The following is a 24,153-nucleotide window of genomic DNA, read 5'->3' as shown; positions in this document are numbered from 1 at the left end:
ATACACAGGTCTATTATTGCACTTTTATATATTTTAAAATGCTAGTTATGAGTTCGAAATAGAAAGTAATCACTAATTAGAAGACGCAAATATGATGAATAAATATTTACAGGAGAAGGCGCAATCATTCGACTCCGGATCTGAGATTCCGCTTTTGTTAGAAAAGCTAAGAAAAGTCATCAAAGACCGAGGTTTAGGAGAAAAATCAAATATTTACTCCCTCTTTGCCGCTTATTTATAAAAAAAAAATGAGATAATATTTCTTATTATTTGTTTGGCTTTGACTAGTTGCTAAAAAAATCCCAATATGTATTGTCGACTCATGATAAAGTATAATAGAACAATATGATAAAATTTAATGAAATAATATGGTAAAACGAAGTGATATAATGGGGTGGAATTAAATCATTAACCAATGAGTTTCTTTACCATGGAGCATCCGATTGTAGTCTTTTCAAAAAAAAATTCCATTATAATGAAGATGAATTTGAGGCTTTTAGGATCGCAAAAAAAATAATAATAATTAAATTTTAAATAAATTGCAGTTGCAAGCGGTGACGTCAAGAGAAGTCCAACACCTATGTACTAGGCGGTAGATGGTTCAGGGGTTAGACGACTCGGTGAGTATAATCCTACGGGGGTAAAAGGACAAGCTCGTGGTTAAATTGATGGGTAGTATGTAGTAGTTCAGGGGAGTAAGAACTTAGAACAATTTAAAATATAATAATCAAGAAACTTTTTTTCCCCTTTCTTTTGTTCCTGATTATCAAAGAATATTATATAACTATAAGTAATGATGAAAATCCAGTGTAGAACGGACATGTTAAAAAAAAGAATGTATTGGAGGAGAGAAAGAATCATGCTCATGACGTTTCATTAGATCAGCTATAATTAGCTGTACATGGGAGGAAGGATAAAAGGATATAAACGAAGAACATTGCTAGAATTACTTCGATGTCGATCCCCAAAGACTTGGAATTATAACTCTTCATCAAATCATCCAGATACTCTCCGTCTTTTATGAGTACACACGAATGTTCAATCAAGTTTTGAATATAATTGAATCTATTTAGCAAAGGTTGTTCACTACTCAGGAATTAAGTAATAATGACCTTTTGTAAGGAAAAGAAAATTCATTGTTCAGACTACCAATTCCAAAAAAATGGTCCAGGTAAAAAAATCACCGGATTTTCATCACTGACCATAAGTATATCTTGCGGTGGGGACATACAATAGTTGACGTGATCTTACTCGATACAAGCGCCATAAAGTAATCTTTATTTAGCTATGCTCTATGAAATAGAGATAGAAACATAGAGTGAAAATGTGAAGATGAGGTTGTCATTGTAATAAAAAAGGATGTAGCTGACCAAAATACTCAAACTGAAGCTGTAATAAATAGGTAGGTTATCAACATAGAGGGTACTTACAATATTTTACAATTGATTATATTTTTCTTTATGGAACTCTTCAGTATTTAAAGAAGTTTAGAATGATTGATTCCATACAAGATCTGGATTGATTCATTTTTAAATAACTATGTTTTACATTGTTCTCTTCAAATAACTTTCGGCTTCAAAAAGTTTTCATTGATTTTGCTCAGCGTGAACACTCTATGTATTTTATTTCTATGGCCCTGACACAACACTACTCGCGACTCTTTGAACAAATGTTGTATTTCCGTAAGTTCCAACTGTTCCTCATATTGTGTACATTGTCTATGATTTTTAATAATACATTTTGTATTCTGATCTCCTCACGTAAGAGATTTGACACGATTCAATGCATCAAAATATTCATCAGTTTCTTGGCAGGAAAGACAACAGATCAATGATTTGTGGTTTTATGCTTGATTGAAGCTTAGATATGTGTGTACATTGTACATGCACTATTTTATATACATCATAATTGTAGAAAACTTATTTGATATCTCCAATATTTCTAATGTATCATTACATAAATTAAAGTCATGGAAACAATACAAATTGTTGACGAATTCAAACGCGTCAGCAAGATTATATTTGGAGGGGGGCTTGGTTTTGAATATAATTTTTTGGAAAAAAATTGTAAATATTAAATTTTTCGTATAAATATTTCAAAATTCCGTAGTTATTCATACAAAATTAATTTTTCAAAAATTCAAAAATCCATAGCTATTCTCCAAAAAAATTCTTTTTTGGAAATAAATTTCAAAAGTACAGAGCTGTTTAGAAAAAAAAAAAAATTAAACTAAATTTCAGATATAAAATTTTTTGAAACGAAAGCTTGAAAAACCCACAAGACAATTAAATTTTTTGGAAAAGAAATTAAAAAATTATATTAAATTTAAAAGATTAAATTTTTGAAAATAAATTTCAAATATTAAATTTTTGAAAATAAATTTCAAATATTAAATTTTTGAAAATAAATATCAAAGATTAAATTTTTTGAAAATAAACTTCAAAGATTAAATTTTTCTTAATAAATTTTAAAGATTAAATTTTTTCTTAATAAATTTTAAAATTAAATTTTTTGAAAATAAATTTCAAAAGTTAAATTTTTTTGAAAATAAATTTCGAATATTACATTATCTCTAAAGAGTCAAAAATTTATTAATTAGGGGGGGGGGGCTACAGCTTGAGGCCCCTGGAATTGGTAAAGGATAGTAATGAAGTCCCATAATCCATTATTCAAAAAGGAAAGAGAATGAATCAAAATTCCATAGCAAGAATTTCAAAAGATATTCGACGAGGTTGAGTGGGAAATAGGTTGCCAAACTTACGATTTGAATTTCATACATAAATAATTATACAAATTACAGTGATTTCAAGGGTGGATTAAGGTGCCATTAAAATGAAGGATATCTACAAAATACACCTTTTGATTGAAATATTTTTCATTTTTTTTAGAGGGAGAGATTTATGCAAGCATAATCATTATTAAATCAGAACCATTGGATATTACTGTATCATTTGTTTACTTAGCTATTATGATTATTTTTCAATGCCAAAGTAATCAATTTAAATTACGTATTTGCATTATGGAGTTAATGCACTTTTTCAAAGATTCATTTCTGTTTTATTTTATTTAGTGTTAAAGTTTTAACAATGACGTCCTCTAAATACTTTGAAGATTATCTTTTATAGAAGCTAAATTTAAGGAAATGTAATAATACATGTCCTTCACTTATGTTCAACTACTTTCAACTAATTTTGTAGGAATGCAAATTTTTTATATCAAGAGTTGACATTTTTGTAAGGAAAAAAATAAGTTTAGAAATTATAATAGGAAAAACGATTGTTGCTTGTGCTCTTTATATAATAGGGCATCGTAGTGTTAACTTCTCCATTTGAAGTAAGCATTGTCGCCTATTTTTGGTGTAAATTGTTTTAAAAATGCAAAATTAAATAAATTTAAATATTATTATAACATTTTCCCTGCATTAATAATATTTAAAATGATAAAGGGACTCACTCATCTTTATATCAATAAGGCATATTCTCCCTCCAAATCAAGTAACAAACAGCTGACATTACCAAGAGTCTTAATTTAGTAGTACCATATTTAGAATTAATATATAAACCAATTTCCAAACAATTTTCTACATACTCTTTTTTATCTACAAATCCAATATTCCATTGGAAACTTTTATTTTAACCAATTTTTTTGTGGAACTTTTGGTTTTAACTTAACCCCCTAGGCACCCATGCAAATGTTCAGCCTCCTAAGCCCAATGGCGAGGACATCCATAAAAGAAACACACAAAACTCTAATGGTAAGTGAAGTAATCAGCTCTGAGCGTTTTTTTGTTTTATTTTGACAATAAAATTTACATAGTTAGGATTATCCGATCTAGATCAAAAGTGAACCGTTTGTTATGGATAACTTTTGTCCATTTTAAAGGGAATTTCTTAATTCTGCGATTGAAGAAGTTTTCGTCCCTAGGGATAAAATACTTGATCAGCTCATTTTCACAAGCCTCTCATGAGGATAGTTTTGTATCGATTTTTCTCTTGTGTTAATTCTATTTTGGAACGCTGTAACACACAAATAGCTTTATTAAACACAAAGCTTTTTAATTATACACCTAACCTTTAAGCATACTTTAAGTTTAGTTTTTTTTCTTTTTTATGTGATGCATTAATTGTGGGGCATAGCTCACTAAAGACAGCTAGCAACATACGCTCAGAACTTTTTACTTAACCTAATCTACATTTATAGCGGGTAATATGCAAAATGGCCGGGAAATCTATAAAAATTACAATATAGTGGTCAACGATCATTTTAACTGCATTTGCATCGTCAGGTAAAATGAGTGAGTTATTTGATTACTTCACAATTCATTGCAAGCAATTGGATTATCAAACTATTGATTGCAAGCAATTTGCAATTAAGGTTGATTAAGATACAATTTCATAGCAAGCAACTTGATAATCTAATCCAGGGAAGTCCAACTTTTATATCGCAGGCAACATTGTGGCCCGCTGAATATTTAGGTGGGGTCCACTACTCCTTCTCACTTCAAGTAGTATTTTTTAGCAAATTGTCTCAATATCATCAAAAAGCGTAGAACGCTCATAATAATTATAAACATTGTAAACTATATGACTGTATATCTTGTTTTCTTAGTCTCTAACAAGGTTGCCAGTTTAGCTTTTTTAAGCAGTTCGGATTTGAAAAATTAAATTTGGCCTTTAATTATATTTGGTCAAAAATTGAAATAAATTGTATTGAATATTTTTATTTTATATTGTCATTTTTGAAGAAATTTAACTCAATAAGTTCTACGGGCCATTAAAATATTTCAAGTGGCAAACCAGCCAATTGTATTAAAAGATTAGACATCCCCTATCTAGTACATTTTTATTCAAATTTAAATTGTATTCAGAGAATCAAACTATATTAAAACTATATTTTTAATAAGAAATTGTCACAAGAGATACCATTTTATTTTGCAAAATATACCTCCACCAACAGGTTTTGCAGGTGGATCAAAACCTATCGCTACCAATATCCTGAGTATCAAGTACCCTTTGAAATATATTATAATACACCCTGGCCCACGGATTACGCTATTTAATTGTTTTTCCATAATAGGGATCATACCCTTTCGCCACCACTATCCTGAGTATCAAGGACCACTCCTAATAATGTATGATACACCCCTGCCCACAGGTTGTGTAAGTGAACCCCTGGTCCAAAAGGCTTATAATTACCTACCACTACCGCATTGTAATAGTCTACAGCAGAAGGTCACGCTAAGTATTAGTCCTCTGTCATTGAATCCTAGTGCTGGCTAACAGTGGATTTGTGGCCCTCAGTCTTTGGATGAAGGACACTGCAGGCCTTTTTCTATACATGCACCAAAAAGGTGTAGTCGAGAGGATTGGCATCAGGGTTGTAGGGGTCCAAAAGTGTCAAAAAAGAGTCTTGCGACGGAGCGGATGAGGTTCTTTCCTTTCTGGCCTCTCTTGTATGGACCCTCATGTACTTGAGGGGATTGGTCTGGGCTGTTTTCTTTAACTCCTCCAGGTCCAGTTTGGACGTTTGACAGACACCTTGTTCCTGTCCAACGTTTCAGACTTGATGACGTCATAGACGGTGGTCCTGGAGGCTACCAACTGCTTCGAGTGAGCGAATGGATTTTGTCGATCACATTCAAGTGTCATTTTGTACTTGTACGTAAGCTTAAGAGCTCAGATTTGTTTTGTTTTGTAACTAATTGTTTATGCTTTAATATATCGAAATATGAGTTAATTTCAATCACTCAACCTTCATTAATGGTTGAATTAGTATGTATTCAGATTTCAATGGACCACTCAGTATTAGTACGGGTGAAGAAAATCGGTCCATTGGGACCAAAGATATTTTAACATAATGTATAATTTAAACCACTGACTTTACTCACTCGAACTATACTACTGAGACTCAAAAATAAACAAAAATATTCAGCATTAATAGTTCAGATAGTATGTTTTTGATTGTAGAGATTAATCATTGTTTTAGTATTTGCAGATATTATAAAGATTCACATTCTGTATTTTTAAATTTTCTATAAGATCAAAGCAAACTCCTCTTGATTTTTTAATTTTTTTATTTCTGAAATAAATATACTTTATTTAAATGTTTGAAAGTAATAATTATGTTATACATCAAGATGCATAATTAAATAGTAAATATATTTTATTTTGTAAGTAAGGTTGATTAATTGTTTATTTATTGAGACATAGGCGATTTCGCAGTTTTCACAGAATAAATCGTGTTCTAATGACCGGATTTATACAAACTGCAATAATTTCGAATCTGAAATATTTATCATCAGTATTGTAGGAGTTATTCGAGTTCAAAGAATTTTGTAAATTTTAATTCTTGATATTACTATTGCTTTAGGCCCGATTAGTATGGCACTTATATTAGCTGTCCATGCACTTCAGGAGATAAGTTATCGGCGATCATGCTATGCTTATGTATTTTGTAGATTTTCACGACAAAAATTTTGATTGCGGGGATTTTTCAATCACAAGACTATTTCTCCCTCAAATCTTTACATAAAATTTTCCGCTATTTTTTCGATTTTTTTTTTACATAAACACCTGGTTAAGCACCTTCTGATGGCTAACACCATATTCAAAACTCTTAATCATTGCTCTAAAGATCTCTTATAGGCGTTTTCCGTGATCAAAAAGATTTAACTTCAAATTTTATAAAATGAATATAACTTACTAGTTTGGAGAAGATCCCCGCGACTGTTATATCTTGGTCCACCTTGTAATTTTTATGGGCTATGTAGTGAGACAACTTCGACTTCAACTCTGGGCACTTATTACCAAGAGTGGAAAAGTCCATATCTCTCACTCCGAAATCCAATAGCGTTACCTTAAGCAAAACCATTGAATTCCGGAGTGAGAATAGAGTATCATCCTCCATTGTCCGAAAAAAGGTATTGCAATCAGAATTACACAACCAAGTGAGATCCATTGTACTGTACAACTTTACTTGGGAACTTGTAAGGGACAACTGACAAAAAAGTCTTGTAGCCCCAAATGTTGTGGCAGTTTCATGTGAATTCACAAATAAGACCTAATATTCCTCAGGGGTAATGAATTTTCATATTGGTGAATTCATCCCTTGAGAAATGAAATAAAACATGGCCCATGTGGCAATGACTTTCAATCAAGAGCATAGGCACATGCCCCTTAACTGTACCTTAGACATGTAAGTACCAAAATACAAAGCCCCTTTTTATTTATATTGTGGCAGTCGGAAGCCTTAGATTGGGCCAAGAGTCTAAGGAGATACCCAAAGAATTTAACTCTTTCTTTAATAGAATTTAATTATTAAATAAGTCCATCTTTTTTGTCGCTGTTGTAACATTTTCGCTTCTTTGAAGGGAGATCCTCTTACCTTGCTCTTTTACTAGGATGTCCAAATCCGACTTCACATCCTCTGCTGTATACCTCACCAAACGCCTATTCCTTCTTTTGTAATTAGTTAAGTATAGTTTTTTTCATGAGCTACAAAACAAATCCCATGAACGTTTTCAAAGATTTCGATAAATTTAAGATCATGGAGCTTATTTTGCACCCCCAATATCCAGATATTTGAATTGAAGGAATATGCGTAATGATGGTATCCCTGTCAATGTAAAAGCCGGTCACAAAAATTTGAGTTCACTTGTTTTAAATATATTTTTTGACGTAATTGGTATACGATGTTGCAGTTATTGTGGCCACAATTGAGGTGGGCCCTAATCATTTTGTGTGACTCCACCAGCGTTACCAAAATCGGCACTTTTAAATTTACAATCCTGTTTGAACGGCGTTTTTGTCTCCCTTGACTTGTTTTGCTGTATTTTTTTATTTATATGTTTTGCAACATTTCATTTGTTTTGGTCTGTAAAAATTTAAAAAAAAATAATAGTGAGAATCAATTATTTTGAATTAATATTAGATTAAAAAATATACTTAAAAATTGGGATTTTTTTTTTTGGAGAGGCGCTTTGGTGCATCTAATCTGAATTTGTAGTCCAGTTTGCAATTTTCCGACTTACATTGTGTTTGGAGGCCTTGTGGCAACTCAAATTACTATAATGTATGGTTTCGGAACTACGGCTATTGCATTGGTTCTCCACATGGTATCTCTTATAGACAGCCTGTACGTTTTTTTCTATATTACAAAATAAATTAATGAATTAATCTAGAATACAATTAACTAAACCAAAACAATTCATCATGTTTTTTGGGTACCTTTTCCATTTTCTTTTTGTTACTTTTTAATGCACACTTCCACTTCCTCATCCGAGTCTAAATCCTCAACTAAAGTCGGAGTGATAAATATCGATCAAACTTTCTATTTCAGTCGTTTCTTCATCAATATTTGTTTTTTTCTTGGTGATGATCATAAATTGATTTGAAATAATTATTTAATTTATAATCTTAATTATTTTTTTAGTAATAATTTTTTTAATGAAGTTGGATGTTCAGTATTTTCATTAATACAAGGACCTGGTAATGCTAGAATTTTTATAAAATAATTAATTGATCATCAATAATTAGTTTTAATATTAAATTATTAAAATACGTGTCTCCCAGAAAAGTTGACTCATTTTAATAATATAAATATTTGACTTTTAGTTATATTATCTATTATTAATTGATATATCATACTTGGGCGTATTTTCAAATGCCTCTCCAGGAAGAAATGTTTGACGCCGAGCTGAGTTAGGACAAGGAGTTAATTATCAATATGTTCATACTTTCTTTCGAATAACGACTCTGAAGTAGGTTACCATGGACAATTTAGTGGAAAAATGAATAATATGTTGACTTTTTAAGAAAGTTTTCCCGGTCTTCCCGATGCAATTTCTAAAATTAATTTTTTTTTAAATTTCTAAAATTGAATTTTTTAGAAAAAAATTTCTAAATTATTTTTTTCTGAAAATGTAATTTAAATAAATAATTTTTTAGAGGAAGAATATCAAAAATCCACAGCTATATACAAAAAAATCTATAGCTGTTTCTTGAGTTAGAGAGATAGTTGCTATCATATAAAAAAAAAATCTAAAAATTAGCTATTCTCCATATAAATTAAATTTTCTGTAAAAAATTTCAAAAGTACCTAGCCATTCCCCCAAAATTAGCTATTCCCCAAAAATTACATATCTTAAAGAACCAAAATTTAAAAATAAACACTTTTTAACAAAAATACAAAATTGGTAATTTTTTTCCTAAATTATCAAAAAAAAAAATTAATTTCTTGAAAAAAAAATATTAAAAATCTCAAAAATTCACAACTGCTAGCAAAAAATAAAATTTTAGGAAAAAAATCAAAACCCCTAGCTATTGACAGGAAATTAATTTTTTTAGAAAAAATTTGAAAAATTGACCAAAAAAATTCAAATATAATTTCTTGGGAAAAAATTTCACAATCCAGTTATTCTCCAAAAAAAAAACCTTTTTGGAAAGTAATTTCAAAAATCCCTAGCATTTCTAAAAAAAATTATATTTAAAAAATTTATTTTTTAAACAGCTGCATTAAGAAATGACATTTTTTGGGGAAAAAATTTATAAATTACCGAAACAATTAAGTAAATTTTTTTGAAAACAATCTCAAAAATTGAAAACTGTTCACAAAAACTTAAGTTATTGGAAAAAATTTCAAAATTTCAAAAAAAAATTCAAATATAATTTTTGTGAAAAAATTTCAAAAATCATTGTTATTCCATAACTGGAAACTTTTTGGAAAAAAAAACCAAAAACCCGAAGCTATTCACAAGAAATTATATTTTTTGGAAAAAGAAATTGAAAAATTGTGTAAATGTTTCGAAAAAAAAATCAAATATTAAATTTTCTAGTCTGAAGGGGGGGGGGGGTCTACAGTCCCTTCAGTCACTCCCTGTAGACGCCTCTGCTATGTGATGGTTTTAACACCAATGTAGGGGAGTTTGGTCCAACATAGGAAGAAAGCTTTCCTTGAATTGCTGATGTGTCAACAAAATAGTGAATGAATTGGCATTGAAGAGGTACTCAAACAAATAAATGGTGGGCACCAAGGACAGTTATTTATAAGGGCCGAACCGGACAATTCATACATGAAGACTTAACGAAAATGTCAAATTGTTCATTTAAAGGCTGTTACAGGAAAAGTTGAACAACATTTTATTATTTTTCTTGTTTCAAGAGTAAAATTGAAACAAGTGGTTTTGTGAGAATATTTACTTTACAAAATCAACTGAAAATAGAGCTCAGCATAAGTTTGATTCCATATGTGATCTCTCAGCTCTAATAATTGCCTCAATTTGAGACCTAAATCCCTTGCAAACCTTGACTACGTAGTCATATTCGAGCTTGGACCATGTGTATGATTTGTGTTTAATCACTTGTGGTGACTGTTGATTGTTGGTTCTAGAGAAATGGAGTTGTTGTAACTGTTCCCTTTCTCCCATATATATACCCAAGTATATTATTAAAGCAAAGTTTGTCTGTCTGATGGTTTGCAGAGTACTCATTTTTGAGTGTGGGCTTAATATCTTAGAATTGTGTGACTAATAGATCTAAAAAATAAAGATGTAGTAACGAGTGCGCGTAGCTAAGGCTCTAATGTCATATTAAGATTTTTTTGTATTTATCAACCTGAACAGTGTTTTGTTTTTTTCCTTTTTTATAAAGCTATTATCATACTTATTTTATTCTTGAGGAGGGCACATATAAGTATAAATGTAACTACAAGTGTGTGTGCTCATGCATGACTAAGGTTAACGCACGTAATCTATTTGAAAGTTATTAGAGTAAGTCCCTGTTGGAGTCAGAGTAGAGTTGAGGTTCGACATCGGATTAATTATTACCTTTATCTTTGCTAGATTCAGAGTAGGATTTGTGTTTATATCCTTCATCTCATAGCTACTTGCAGTTGATTTAATGAAACATCATGACAGCTAAGCTGCTCTCCTCTTAAACATTTTTCAAATTGTCAGGGTTACCATGTTGATTTTCGGTTTCTTTTTTTATATAAAACCGAAAAGGCGTGCAATTACCTACCTACATATATCATTAAAGAAACTTTTGAATGTTCATCAACGTCGAATAACCCCCAAAAAATGCCGGGTACTCCTCCTATTATAATAGTAAAATTATAAAAGTTGTTGATAGTTTAAAAGGATACATATTTGCTGTTGTGCAGTATTATGAATGAATTGGTGAAAATGTATATATTTCCAAAAATGATAACATTATATCTTTTTATTATAAAGTATATGATTTGTGTTTAGTCATATAGGTTATGAAATCTATAATAATATGACGAAATGATGCTGAAATACGAGCATATCTTGCTGCTGCAGCAATAACACTCACTCACTCTCAACTCCTGAGGATATACCAGTGTAACACATTATTATTTTTAATTCTGTAGGTTATTAAGGTTTTAGAGTTAAAAGCAAAATAATTATTTGGTCTTAAATTTAAGTGTGTTGAAAGTTAACATCTGTCTGGAAACTGAATGTCTCCCTGCTAGAAGACAATAAGATCTGCAATAAAATTTATGGATAAGTATACCCCGATGGCGGCTCTACAACGAATTGAAGAACGATTGTGCTATCTTCTAAATAACGAAAAAAAGAAAGAAGCAAGAGGGATACAAAATCTGTAATATAAGTTAGAAAACTAAGTTAAACTTGTGAGGCCGGAGTAAATATTAGTGAAGAACTAAATTAAACTACTAGAATATGAAAACTTGGAAGAAGGATCTGCTCAAAAAGACTAAGCCGAAAAATATTTAAAAGGAAATACATGGTTTGATTATCTGAAAAATATCTCAGGAGCAAAGTAGAAATTTGCCCTCCTCAATTAATTCATGAGAGGTTGTCAAATAACCCAAATGAAATATCAAAAGTGATCACAGCGTTCTACTTAAACCTGTAAAAATATTGAAGTGAAAGGAAATGTTCCTATTGTCAAGGAGAAATAATGAAGGATCTTTACCATCATGAACATCTTATTTTTCTTGTAGAATTTAACTCTTATATAAATAAAAAGTAATCCCTGGGAATATAGACCTTGTCGGTTGAATTAAATAAGAGATTTGTTTGAAAACTTGCCACTATAGGCCCATAACGTTGCTCAACACAGCGTGTACCATTATGACTGGTATCCTGAAAAATAGAATTGAGAAAATCTTGAAGCCAGCATACCAAATGAGGAGAAAGGATTCATGAAAGGGAACCTAGCAGGCAGAGGATATTCCTTAAATTTCTTAATTTCTCACGAGTTCCTTATAAGACTACTCTAACGACACAAAACTTCTAGTGATCTTATTAAAAAATAGCAGTTCTGGGCAAATCTGGACTACAAAAAAACAAAAGACTCAAAATAATAACTTTTTTGTAATCTATTGTTTAAAAAAAAGCACTTTCCAGATATGGTGATAAAACCTTCTACAACTCTTCTAGGTATACATATCTCCAAAAATGGCGAAGTGTGCCCTATAAACCAAATTAAAAAAATATCTGAGACAATTTGAAAAGAAAACTGTGATATATTTGACATTTTTTGAAAAGGGTCACGAAATCAAAATATATAACCCAAAACTACGCATCTGATAAGGTATACTTCATTCCGTGTACAACTGCTTCAGGGGTAAGCAAGATCCTTGAGTAATTCTTATGATATTTTAAGAGGTCTTATATTTCAAAGATCAGAATAGAGGCTCCCGTACGAGAGTGGTGTATGGGTCTTACGAATATTGAAAGGGTTTGAAAAGCTTGAATCTCACATTGCTAAATTGATTTAGAGTTAGTAACCATTTCTGAGGGATGCGAATCAATCACGAACTCAATCAGATGAATGGATACATCTTCAAAAATAGAATGATTATTGGAATAAACGAACCATTAAAATATGTGAAAACGCTGAACATTTATTGGGAAAAGATGTCAAGGTCATGGACTTCTACCCTAAAAGTAGTACTACTTTTATTAACTTTAGTAATCTTCCAGACAGATTATGGAGCATCAAACCCGTTCTACTTACGTTTAGAAGACTTAAATCCCCAATTTTTCCGTTTAACTTTATGGAAGATTTTAGAAGTATCTTTTTCGTATTACTAAATTGAGAAAACGCTATCAAAGTCTCAAAATCTCACACAACGAAGACGAGATAAAAAGTCCCTATGTCCTTATGAGAAACCTCTTCATGAATCTGAAGGAGATGTGGTTTTAGTACTGAATGGCAACATTTTCTCTATTCATCAATAAATCGAGAAAAACGACAGAGGAAAGACTGTGCTCGTTTTGTAAAAAGGAAAAGGCAAGTTTAGGACATGTATTGTACTATTGTCAATTCATAACTCACGTAATGAATTAAACGGACGCATTGATCCGGAATGCCTAAGGGATTAACCCAAAAATATCCATATAATATACAACGTATGTCTTCCAGGTCTGCAATATCTAAAGGTCTAGAGTACATTGAGATATGATATCTCATCACATTTCCTTTCAATTCTCGTGAATGGTTTACTTTAGGAAAAATGTTATTTAATTAGGGATTGTGAAAAAAAACTAAATTATTTCAAGTAAGAAATAGAAAAAATCAAGCACCCTGCCAATATGTCAGGGAGAAACTCCAGTACAGGAGATCCACCTACGAAGCCGCTGGAGTTAAAAAACTCATGGAATCGGCTTTATTGAACAGTAATAAACAGCTCCTATTCTCATTAGAAACCCGAAGGATAATCTACCCCAAACGGGGGGAAAACAATCTATAAGTCAGTGACTGGAAAAGGACTCCAGGACTCTTCTATCCTTTCACGATAAAAAACCGTAAGTCATTCGAAGAAGATGAAGTTAACAATGAAAGAGGTTGGTTTATGATCCCACTCTATGAGTCGAAAATCGGAGACGGCCATAGAATTATTCAAAATAACATGACCTATGCAGTCTTGCTGTGGACAAAGGTGCTAGGATTTGATCCAGTAGACATGGACTACGACTACCTCATCGTCCCCCTTTTACTTCAACGCGAAGAATAAAAAAGGAAGAACTCATTCTTAACATTAAATTACCATGTAATATTAGCTTATCTGATAAAAATGGCAGGAAAAATTAGGCTAGAGCCGAATCAAGAGAAATAAGGAGATCAATGGATATCCTAATTCCTTTTAAGATTAGAGTACCCGAAGTAAAAGGGTTTATTGCGCTGGACGTAGTGAAGTACTGTGTTGGTCTCTTTGCAGAGATCGAATCGTATGGAAGACTGAAGATAAATTTGTGGCATCAAACTCTGAAATTATAAAAGAGTGGCCAGCAGATATAAAAGAAAGAGTCACATCCCAAACTCCACATTTGGTTATAAAGGTTACAGGATGCCCAAAAAATATCCCGTGTTATCTGCCAATTGATCAATCATTTAGAGCCTTACATTTTATAGGAAAAGCCAAGCAATGCTCGAACTTCTATGACTTTGGTCATTTTGGAAAAGAATGTCACTGTAAAAGAAAGTTACCACCGGGATACATAAGATGGTTGGTACGGAGAATGAGTAGAAAGGATGAGATGGGCGAGAAAATCCCTCTCACAGTCAATTCAGAGGATTCGAGTATTTTTGAAAATAATCATGAGACAACAAGAATGAATGATGATCATATCCGCAATGAAAACGAAATGCAATATGAACAAAATATACTCAGAGATCGGGAGAAAGAAGAAGAAGAACCAGAACCAACTAGCTCAAAAATAAGAAATATATATATATTTCTTTATATTCTTCTCCAAACTTAACAATAACTTCGTTTCCCTATTTAGAATTTGCCCTCCACTTCCTGACATCTTGGAGAGATATGGTCAATTTTTTTCCCTCTAGGCCACTAAAAAAACAGGCTTCCAGAACACTTTACAATGTCCGTAATCTTCATCATATCAACACCAGCATCTAGGAGATCTGAGATGCGCGCTGTCTTTTTGCTTGTTGCTCACTCATGATGATGAAATGACTAAATGATTTTTTTAGTTTGTTTATGTAAAAAGGACGCTGAAAACAGAATATCAAAAAATAAACACTAAAACTTTTTATGGTAATGAGAAAATAAACATTAATTAACAGTCCACGTTTTGCTACCCTACCCTGTAGCAATTATGTTTTTTGCAATTATCAACCTATTTTTCAAAAAATTATGCTCACTTTTGTAGTCTGCATAATTACAAAACTCAACAACTGAATCGGTTTTGTGATTTGATTATCGTATGGGTGGCGAAGCGTCGTGGCTTCTTCTTTAATTGTGCATCCGACTCCATCTGCGGGTACTTTGACATGACTACTAACAAAAAAATACCCCTCAGAGGAATATGAAAATCCACTTCGTGACATATCAGGTTTAAGAATGATTTACAGCTTTTCTATTGACCTATACAGCCATCAGAAAAGTAATTCATCTTTTTTATACATCCTTCAAATATCTTCAAATTAGTCCACTAGGGGGCGTTGAGTATACTGAAATATTACTCTATAACAAACTACACATCCTCTTTTAACAAAATTAACAAGGTAAATTCTACAAAGGGGGAAAAAAGTTGCATACGTCATAAGGGAAAAGGGCAAAAATTATACAGTTACGTCATCTGTGCTAATATAAAAAAATGAAATCTTGCATGGTGATAATTTATCCCCCCAATTAATAATGAATCATCCATAGTCACTCTAATTACACTCTTCAACCCTATAACAAAACAGTGATTGTGGAACTGTAATATATAATTTTTGGGGTGAGAGCTAAAGCTCCTTATTTCCCTCCTACACTCGCCACTGTATTAGGGCTAAAAGTATATTTAAATATAACTTTAAATGAGGTACTTTACGATGAATATCTATGAAGAAGACAATATCAACTAATATTTTTTAGGACTTCAATGGAAATTGATAAGAAAATAAATATTGTTAAATAATGTTGTTAACAACGTGATTTTTTTAGTAAAAATGATAACATGAAAGCTAGACTTTAAAGAGTCGATCCCAAAATATATTATTAAATTTCGTAATGAAAAATTTAGAAGTCAATTGCCTCCCCCTAATTATCCATCAATAAGCAATTAGATATTATCTTGTGTGAGCAATATATTATTGAACTTTCCATTGAGCTGCGCATAGGATACCTATTATTTATTTAAGAACTATCGAAGAATTAATCAACATTATAGTCATAATATGCGAGTGTTTGCTTAAACTGTTCATATTAGATCTATCTTCTTTTTTCTTTTCTTTTTTAAGAATAAAAAGATAAGATTTTTAATGCTAGCAGAGTTTCTCAATGCACCTCAGAAAAGCAAAAGGTTATCAATATAATTAGATAAGTCTGAGACTATGTAAAAGTAAATTTACCTAAACTTACTTTTTATTCATGAAACTTTTGTGCCAAGGCGGCACCACGAATTGAAATTGCTTTTCCTCCTTCATCATGCATAACAGAAAGTTATAAACAAAATAAAATTACAACATAAATAATAATGGAAGACATTTTTGTTATTAAATTAGCTGTGAACAGTTGCTCAAAAACATGGGTAGGAGTTACTCTGTTTTCAGTCCTCAATTATGCTCAATTTTCAGGTGGGATTATGTCATTCACGAGCACGCACACTCGTGATTATACTTCATACTTCGATATTGTCCCCTCAATAATGAAAGAATAATGGTTAACAGCTGTAGAAAATTAGAAAAAAATACTGCACAAGTTTCCACCAACAACAAAACTAGCATTCTAAAAATGCACAAGATTTACAACCCTATCTATAAATAACCTCTCTTAAAGTCAAATTATGCCTACGCCAGCAATGTTCAGACACATAGCTTGTAAACCAGCTCCTATTGAAATGTCAATAGTTTCTTATAAGTAAGGATGTCATTTTTGTAAGATAAAGGCAAATTCAGCGATTAAAAAAAGAAAATACGATTGTTGTCTCTGCTTTTTCTTTTCTGTTTTTGCTATTACGAAAATGAGCGGAAGGAGAAGGCGGGAGCTAGACCTACGGTATTACTGAATTAAAAGATTTGTTAATATCTGCTTCCTGATTTATAGGATTTTGCGGGGAGAAAAGGAATAATTACTATAAGAAAGTTAACCTTTTATGCTTAAAATAGCATTAGTGAAGGGAAAATATCATAATTATATGTAAATCCATATATATATTTATTTTATAATCCTTTTTCTAAACAATTTATACCTAAAATAGGTGAAAATGCTCACTTCAGAGGGAGAAGTTAGCATCATCACTTATTAAATAACGCTGTCCAAGAAAGTCACACCTTTTTTTACAAAAGAATTAGAACAGCATAGGCTCAACATATTAGAATTTGATCCCCTAATTTCAAATATAGCTTTATTTTTTCTCTATTTGCCTCCTGGCCTTCAGAAAAAGGCCGTAAAATGTTGTTCATTCATGCTATTTTTAAGGTTCAAAGCTTTTTTTAAGCATTTAGTATCGAAGATTAAGATAAATTATGTTATGACAGCCAGACAAAAATTAGAAATTAATTAATTTATGCTCTTTATATATAAATATTCTTTGATTAATTATACTGTATTAATAATGTAGTAATTATACTATATGATTAAAAAACAACTACATAATATGAAAATAAGATTTTGATCATTCAAAGAGATTCACATTGAATATAAAATTATGAAATTTGTGACGATCCTCTTTAATAAAAATTTATATTTAATACTGTGGATTAGTTTTAACAAATACAATTAATTCCGGACTGACCAATGACTAAAAATGGGAAAGGTCTTGGATCAGGATCCAAAGTACTCGGGTACACTATAAGTAAACTTCTATTGTCCAAAAGATCCAAAATACTGGGTTGGGGTACTCGAACTTTTACGGTTCTTAAAAAAGAACCCAGGTATTTTCCAAGATCTTTAAAAGCTTATAAAGATAGAACAGGTCTTAGATACGGATCCAAAGTACTTGGATACAACATAGGTAAATTTGTATTATCCAAGATAATACAAAATCCAAACAGGCTCCAAATATTCAAAATTGTACGGATCTTTAAAAAGATCTGAGGGATTTTTCTTACTTCAAAAGGTTTTTATGCGAAGTAGTTTATGAAATTACAAGCGCGCATTTTGTGAGCACTCCCGCTCGTTTTTAGATCAATTAGTGTACTTGGGGATGAAAATTGGTTGTATTTTTCAGCTCGCCCGTTTTTTGTTTGTTTTTTTGAATTGGTAATCTGAAGGGTAAAATTTCTGAGCTGTTGTCATAATTATTGCACTTCTTAGTATTGAACTACCTTTTCTACTACATTCAATTATACTCAAACCCTGATTGAAAATTCGTGTGTGTGAAAGTCCTTGTTCGACTTTGAATGAACTAAAGAGGGATTTTTTTTAAGCTCAATGTTCTTAAACCTAGAATACCGCTCTCACTAATGCTTTGAATTAATGTAATAAAATATTAGTGTGAGAAAAAGTTGTTTCCCTTATCCGGATTTGACCGTATTTATATATATATATATATGAATTGAATTGCAACAAACAAAGTGGGAGGTGAAAGAAGAACCTCTAAGTAAATATTGGTTAAGAGATAGATACGTGATAATTGATACGTATCTCCATAGAGAGGGAGAGAGAGAGAGAAAATAGAGAAAAAGTGAGAGAGTTATTTCGATTTTATACATCAGCTGTAACATAAAAAAAAGCTTTCAAATCTTATATAACTATTATTTGATCCCTGATTAAATTAGAAAGAATATATTTGAAGTGAAGTAAAATTATAGAAATATATATAAGTTACACATGATATAAATAGATGGATCAATACTGTACTAGTCTGTACTAGTATGAATAAGTTGAGAAATAATCTTCTAATTGATATGTAAAGGGTTTTTGAAAAGTCCAAATCACCATGGAAATAGAAGAAGAGGTTGCTTGTTTGTTAGTTGTTAGATAGTGAGTTGAGTTCCCCTTGCTTATGTTGTGCTTAGAAAGAGAGTGAGAGTGACCCATATTATTTCCTATTTGTTATTATGAATTCAAAAAAGAGATTCCTGCATTAAAGGCAGGAAGGAAGAGAGGAAGAGAAAGAGGGAAAGAGAGAGAATTGTGAGGCTGTTGATTGGTGTTGGTGGAGATGGTGGTGGAGTTGAGTTGAGTAGTGTCGGAATATCCTCCGCTAATTATCACTACAAAAATGAGAGGCTCGGATAAAGCGGGTCTCGAAAAAGAAGAGGACTATCCTCTGCATAAAAGTGCATTCATAGGGAATGTGGCTGAACTGGCCCAGTTGATCCGGAGTGGAGAAGACGTCTCGAAACAGGACGTTCACGGCAACACAGCTCTTCACCTTGCCGTAATGCTTGGGCATAAGGAGTGCGTTCATATGCTCATTGCTCATGGTGCTCCTGTTAAACTCAAAAACCGGCTGGGGTGGAGTCCTTTGGCTGAGGCCATCAGGTAATTTGGCGTTCATTCGGAAGTGATTTGATTTCTTATTTTTTACTTGGTCTTGGTAGTTATGGAGATCGTCAAATCATCTCCTCCCTCCTAAGGAAACTTAAACTTCAGTCCAAAGAACAAATGAAATCTCGAAAGCCCGATATGATTGCAGCTATGCAGAAGTTGGGGGATTATGTTGTGGATTTAAAGTGGGACTTTACTTCATGGGTTCCCCTTGTCTCCAAAATACTTCCCTCAGACCTCTGCAAAATATCCAAAAGGGGTAGGGTCCTCAACAATCCATAAGCAAATTCACAATATTAGGGATTTTTTCTTTACTACATTGTAGGTTCTTCTATCAGATTAGACACCACTCTTGTCGACTTTTCGGAAATGCGGTGGGAAAGAGGGGATATCACTTTTCTTTATAAAGGAGATGCTCCAACCACTGAAGAGTCTTTTTATGTTCTCGATAATAGTTTAAAAGTGTATCAGAGAGTGCGGCATGATGAAACAGAAGTCGAATTTGATGAAGAGGTGGATCTTCTTATGTCAAGTGATATTGTCTCAGCTCAAATATCTACAAAGCCCATTAATTTCTCCAAAGCTCAGTCAGGGTGGTTTTTTAAAGAGGACCGTAAGTTGTGGAGTATATATTCATTTTTTTTGCCAAATAATGTTCGTCATTTTTTACGACATGCTTTAAGGTTCTGAAATGGTGGGCAATTATCGAGCTAATTTCTATGCCATAAATGGAATGTCATTAGAAACGAGAAAACGGAGGGAGCATCTATCTACTGAGGATCTTCAAAAAAACAGAGCAATGTTGGAAAGCCTCACTAAAGGCAATGGGCAAATTTTAGATCAACCCAATGGTAATTGATCACTTGAATGAAATTATCTTCGTAATTGATTTTTTTTTTTTTAGTGAATCGAGAGTCCTTAGCTCCACCCAAAAAGGCAGATATCACTTGGGACGCATATATATCCTCTGATCCTTGTAACTGTCTCGTCTTAGGACGACCTCATCTTTGTAAGGAATCAAGTAAAGGGTTTAAAGCTACAGTTGCTATGAGTGAAGATTTCCCATTGACCGTAGACATGTTGTTGAATATCCTTGAGGTGAATAGCAAAACCTTTTTTAAGTGTTAAAAAATATTAGTAAATCTATATTTGTCTTTTTACTAAATAGATCGTTGCTCCTCAATTTAAACATTTTCAAAAGTTGCGAGACTTTGTTGAAATGAAGCTTCCTCCGGGATTCCCAGTCAAGGTTGATGTTCCTGTTTTACCTACAGTTTCTGCACGAGTTACATTTCAAGACTTCAGATGGGAAGATAAATTAGATGAAAATTTATTCGAAATTCCAAAAAGTTATAATGAAGATCCTACCAGGTTTCCTGATTTGTGACATCTAGATGAAATAACCCTATTGTCTGCCGAAGACCGATATCCATGGATTCATCAGCCTAAATTCGGTATATTAATTTGATTCCCATTGGAAGGACACGTCATTTTAAAAAGTAATCAATAATTATTATAGGTCCAGACTTTCCTCGCTTAAAAATTGACAATATAACGCCCCCAATGAATTGGACTAGTCATTTTACAAGGAGTCAAGCAACAATTTCAACGCTTGGTGAAAGACCTCATCCTGCAATGGACTTTCCTTTTCAGTTTAACTTTGGATCCACTTACGCATCCTCCATCACGGTTCTTTTTGACTGGGAATAGAACGTTTCTTTTGAGATGAACATATTACTTAGGTGTATTATATAATTATGACCAAATTTTATCGTCATTCCGGCCAAGGATCATCAGCTTTTTTTTGTTTATTGTTGAAAATACAAAATTTAGTTTTTTTCTTTGAATTAGTCCTCAAATGTATTTGCTAGAAATAACTAAATATTATTGCATTGATTTGTGTAATTCCTTCAAAAATGTATCCTTTTTGCCCTTTTTTTCAAACTTTTTGTTGCCTTGTTATGGTTGCATAATCTTGTCTTGATAGTGAAAATATTTCTTATCTGAAAGAATGAACTCGACTCCAAATGCAATATATGTAAACTGTATTCCACTATTTCATGTGTTTTATAAATAAATAAACACATGAAACCACCCACTGAAAAGCACTATTATAATAACCAAGCTAATCTTACCCATTAAATATAAGATTGATAATGTACGTAGTTAAATTAATTGAAACTAGTTAGTATTTAATAATTATGAATGAACATGTGTAGCTTAATTTTATGTTGTTTTAATTGTCCCTTGGATATTATAAATGTTAACTTATTCAAAATTGGATCAATGTAATAATCAGGTTTTCAAAGAGTCTCTACCCCGAATTCCCTTCTCCTTTCTACGTACTCGTTCTGTAAGATCGTGTCGTTACTACAATGTCTACCTACTATTATTATTGATTATAGAAATATATTTTTATTATACACTTAGTAAGTTCAAAATTTATTGTTAAAAAAAAGCGAGGTTGATTTTCTCATATTATACAATATATAATAATGAATGATAAATTAATTATGCTAAGAGTGACCATTTGTATTTGGAAGACATCTTATGGATGCGCAGCCCGGGCAGGAATGTAGTGTTTCATGGAGGAATATGTCGCACTCGTTACAGTAGTCTTTATGACACTGGGGACAGCTAAAAATTTTTGTTTCTGGAGGAAGCTTCAGCATACAAGCAAAACATTGTCGATGAGGAATTTCTTCGACGTTCATATCTTTATGCGTGGAATCACGATTGATCTAAAAGAAGATAGAAAAATTCAAATATTAATAGTCCCTATGATTTACATAAATTTTATTCAGCTCCAAATGATGTTTCAAATTAAGATACCTGATTAAAAGGGGGTAATGGAAAGAGATGATGATAGGATCGAGCTAAATGTGGTGCCGAAACCAAGGTTAGGCCACATGATTGACATTCGACTGGTAGTTCACAATACTTGGCATTGCATTGGGGACATAGAAATCCTGTTAGGGATATCTTTGGTGGATTATTTTCCAAGTGGCACATACATAGGCCGAGCCCAGATCGAGGATCTGAAGAGTCATGACCTAATAATATATTTATTAAAAAATGAACTGATTGAAATAATATACATGATATTTTTTCGTTTTCTTACCAGTATGGCATGGAAAACCCATTTTAATGAGTGAGGCCTCCATTTGCGTTGCAGAAGGTGGGGGTTCAAGCTGAGCCGACAATACTTCTTTAAAATGAACATCATCAAGAATGACATTAAAGTCCCCTCCCGTGACTTTGGTGAGTTCCTTGTATATCCTTACCTCTGCCGTCAATGAGATAACTGAGCATCTAATGTTGGAGCTCTTACAAGTGGATATAGTTAGATTGATATCAGTAGGGTCACATGTAGTAAGAGACCCAAAAATGGAGAGGATTTCCCTTGACCCATGACTGGGCATATGCTTAAGAGAGAGAAATGCTGTTTCGAGAGCGTTTTGAAGGGAAGGTTCTCCCGAACAAATAAAGTCAAGAGCTTTCCTCAACTTTTCGATATGTTTGCGGGGATTCCCTCCCAATTCGCTCACTATTTCAGATCTCTTATTGCGAGTGACAATGATCCCCAATTGTGAGATGGGATTCAGATAGAAATATTGATCAATGAATTTTTCCATAAGTTTAATAACACAGTGAAGGCGAGTGGGTTTCATATCTTGGAGTTGCATGCACTCGGAGGCATCAATGATGATAAACAAATATCGCATCATTCCCAAACGGACTTTCCCCGTCTTTTGAGCAAGCCGCTTCCGTCTGGCCTTGTCAATGATGTCCTGGATGGAGACATGGATAAGTCCTTTTCCATCCTCCTGGATGGCTTCCCATGTCTTTTCATAGCCCGATTCCCAGCGATACTCCTTGTCATCTTCCTCCATGATCAAGGCACGCTCTTTCTTGTTCCGATTACTGATTACCTGTATTATGTATCAATTATTCCTTTCTAGCTTTAATCCATCAATGTACAAGGAACATGAGCTAAGGAGCGATCGGAGAAGTCCTCCTCCTTTGTCTTCGATATGGCCAGATAACTTGAAACAATCACTCAACGAATACACACTTGGAAGTTGCCGTCGGACTCCCCTACCACTATTTATTTTATTAAATTATAATTTATATCGGCTATTCCGTTCCTTTATCCTTCTGTCCCTGAGTGTCTCCACAGCACATCTGACACATAGAGAAAGAAGGTGACAAGATCCACCAAAAACTGTTCTATTGGCGTCAGCTGTTAACTTTGGTATGCCTAACATATATTATATTTATATTACCGAAACAGCCATCCATTTTTTTCCTTCAGATTTTAACATAATAGTAGTAGACTCAACACAACAGCTGATTGAACGTCAAGATCATAATTTTTGTTTAATCTCTGCCTATATAGCCAAGCGGCCAAATAAAACTCCTTGTCACATCTATAATATGTTATAACTTAAATGACATCGCACAACAATGAAAAACATTTCATCCCCATTACTTCAAATCCAGATAGGTTATCTTTCTCTCTCCCACTCTCTCCTCTCTTTCTTTATACGATACAAAGACTTGTAAGCCCCAAAAGACATTAGTGAATCACACAATGTATATTATATGGTATTACTTATACTTAACCCTTTTTATTCGTCTATTTCCATTCTAAGCAATTATGATTCGAAGGAAAGCTTAGAAGTGTGCACACTTCTATTAGAAATATTCTTTACTATCCTT

At 32.5% G+C, this 24,153-nt stretch overlaps 2 protein-coding genes across 2 annotated transcripts; one reads left to right on the top strand and one right to left on the bottom strand.

The window, feature by feature from the left end:
* Window positions 1-18,657: 18,657 nt before the first annotated feature.
* LOC121114329 (ankyrin repeat domain-containing protein 13C) lies at window positions 18,658-21,860 on the top strand. Its single transcript, XM_040708257.2, has 7 exons — window positions 18,658-19,425; window positions 19,485-19,690; window positions 19,757-20,044; window positions 20,115-20,282; window positions 20,336-20,529; window positions 20,600-20,885; window positions 20,951-21,860. The coding sequence occupies exons 1-6, from the start codon at window positions 19,163-19,165 to the stop codon at window positions 20,816-20,818; spliced, it is 1,338 nt and encodes a 445-aa protein (XP_040564191.1). The 5' UTR covers window positions 18,658-19,162; the 3' UTR covers window positions 20,819-20,885; window positions 20,951-21,860.
* On the bottom strand, window positions 21,844-24,147 carry Ssl1 (general transcription factor IIH subunit 2 Ssl1). Its single transcript, XM_040708258.2, has 3 exons — window positions 22,553-24,147; window positions 22,264-22,484; window positions 21,844-22,172 (listed from the first exon to the last, which is right to left on the bottom strand). Exons 1-3 carry the CDS (start codon window positions 23,322-23,324, stop codon window positions 21,948-21,950), a joined length of 1,218 nt encoding a protein of 405 aa, XP_040564192.1. The 5' UTR covers window positions 23,325-24,147; the 3' UTR covers window positions 21,844-21,947.
* Window positions 24,148-24,153: the final 6 nt, after the last annotated feature.

Source organism: Lepeophtheirus salmonis, chromosome 3 (assembly GCF_016086655.4).
Source record: "Lepeophtheirus salmonis chromosome 3, UVic_Lsal_1.4, whole genome shotgun sequence".
NCBI lineage: Eukaryota > Metazoa > Arthropoda > Copepoda > Siphonostomatoida > Caligidae > Lepeophtheirus > Lepeophtheirus salmonis.
This window is presented reverse-complemented; position numbering and strand designations above follow the sequence as displayed.

What these genes read in the sequence shown, in the direction of transcription:
- LOC121114329 (XM_040708257.2), top strand. Translation starts at nt 19,163, where the DNA reads ATGAGAGGCTCGGATAAAGCGGGTCTCGAAAAAGAAGAGGACTATCCT. An exon ending in CCTTTGGCTGAGGCCATCAG is followed by an intron (nt 19,426 to 19,484) that starts GTAATTTGGCGT and finishes TGGTCTTGGTAG; the next exon opens with TTATGGAGATCGTCAAATCA. An exon ending in CTGCAAAATATCCAAAAGGG is followed by an intron (nt 19,691 to 19,756) that starts GTAGGGTCCTCA and finishes ACTACATTGTAG; the next exon opens with GTTCTTCTATCAGATTAGAC.
- Ssl1 (XM_040708258.2), bottom strand. Translation starts at nt 23,324, where the DNA reads ATGGAGGAAGATGACAAGGAGTATCGCTGGGAATCGGGCTATGAAAAG. An exon ending in GGGTTTTCCATGCCATACTG is followed by an intron (nt 22,485 to 22,552) that starts GTAAGAAAACGA and finishes ATATATTATTAG; the next exon opens with GTCATGACTCTTCAGATCCT. An exon ending in CATTACCCCCTTTTAATCAG is followed by an intron (nt 22,173 to 22,263) that starts GTATCTTAATTT and finishes ATCTTCTTTTAG; the next exon opens with ATCAATCGTGATTCCACGCA.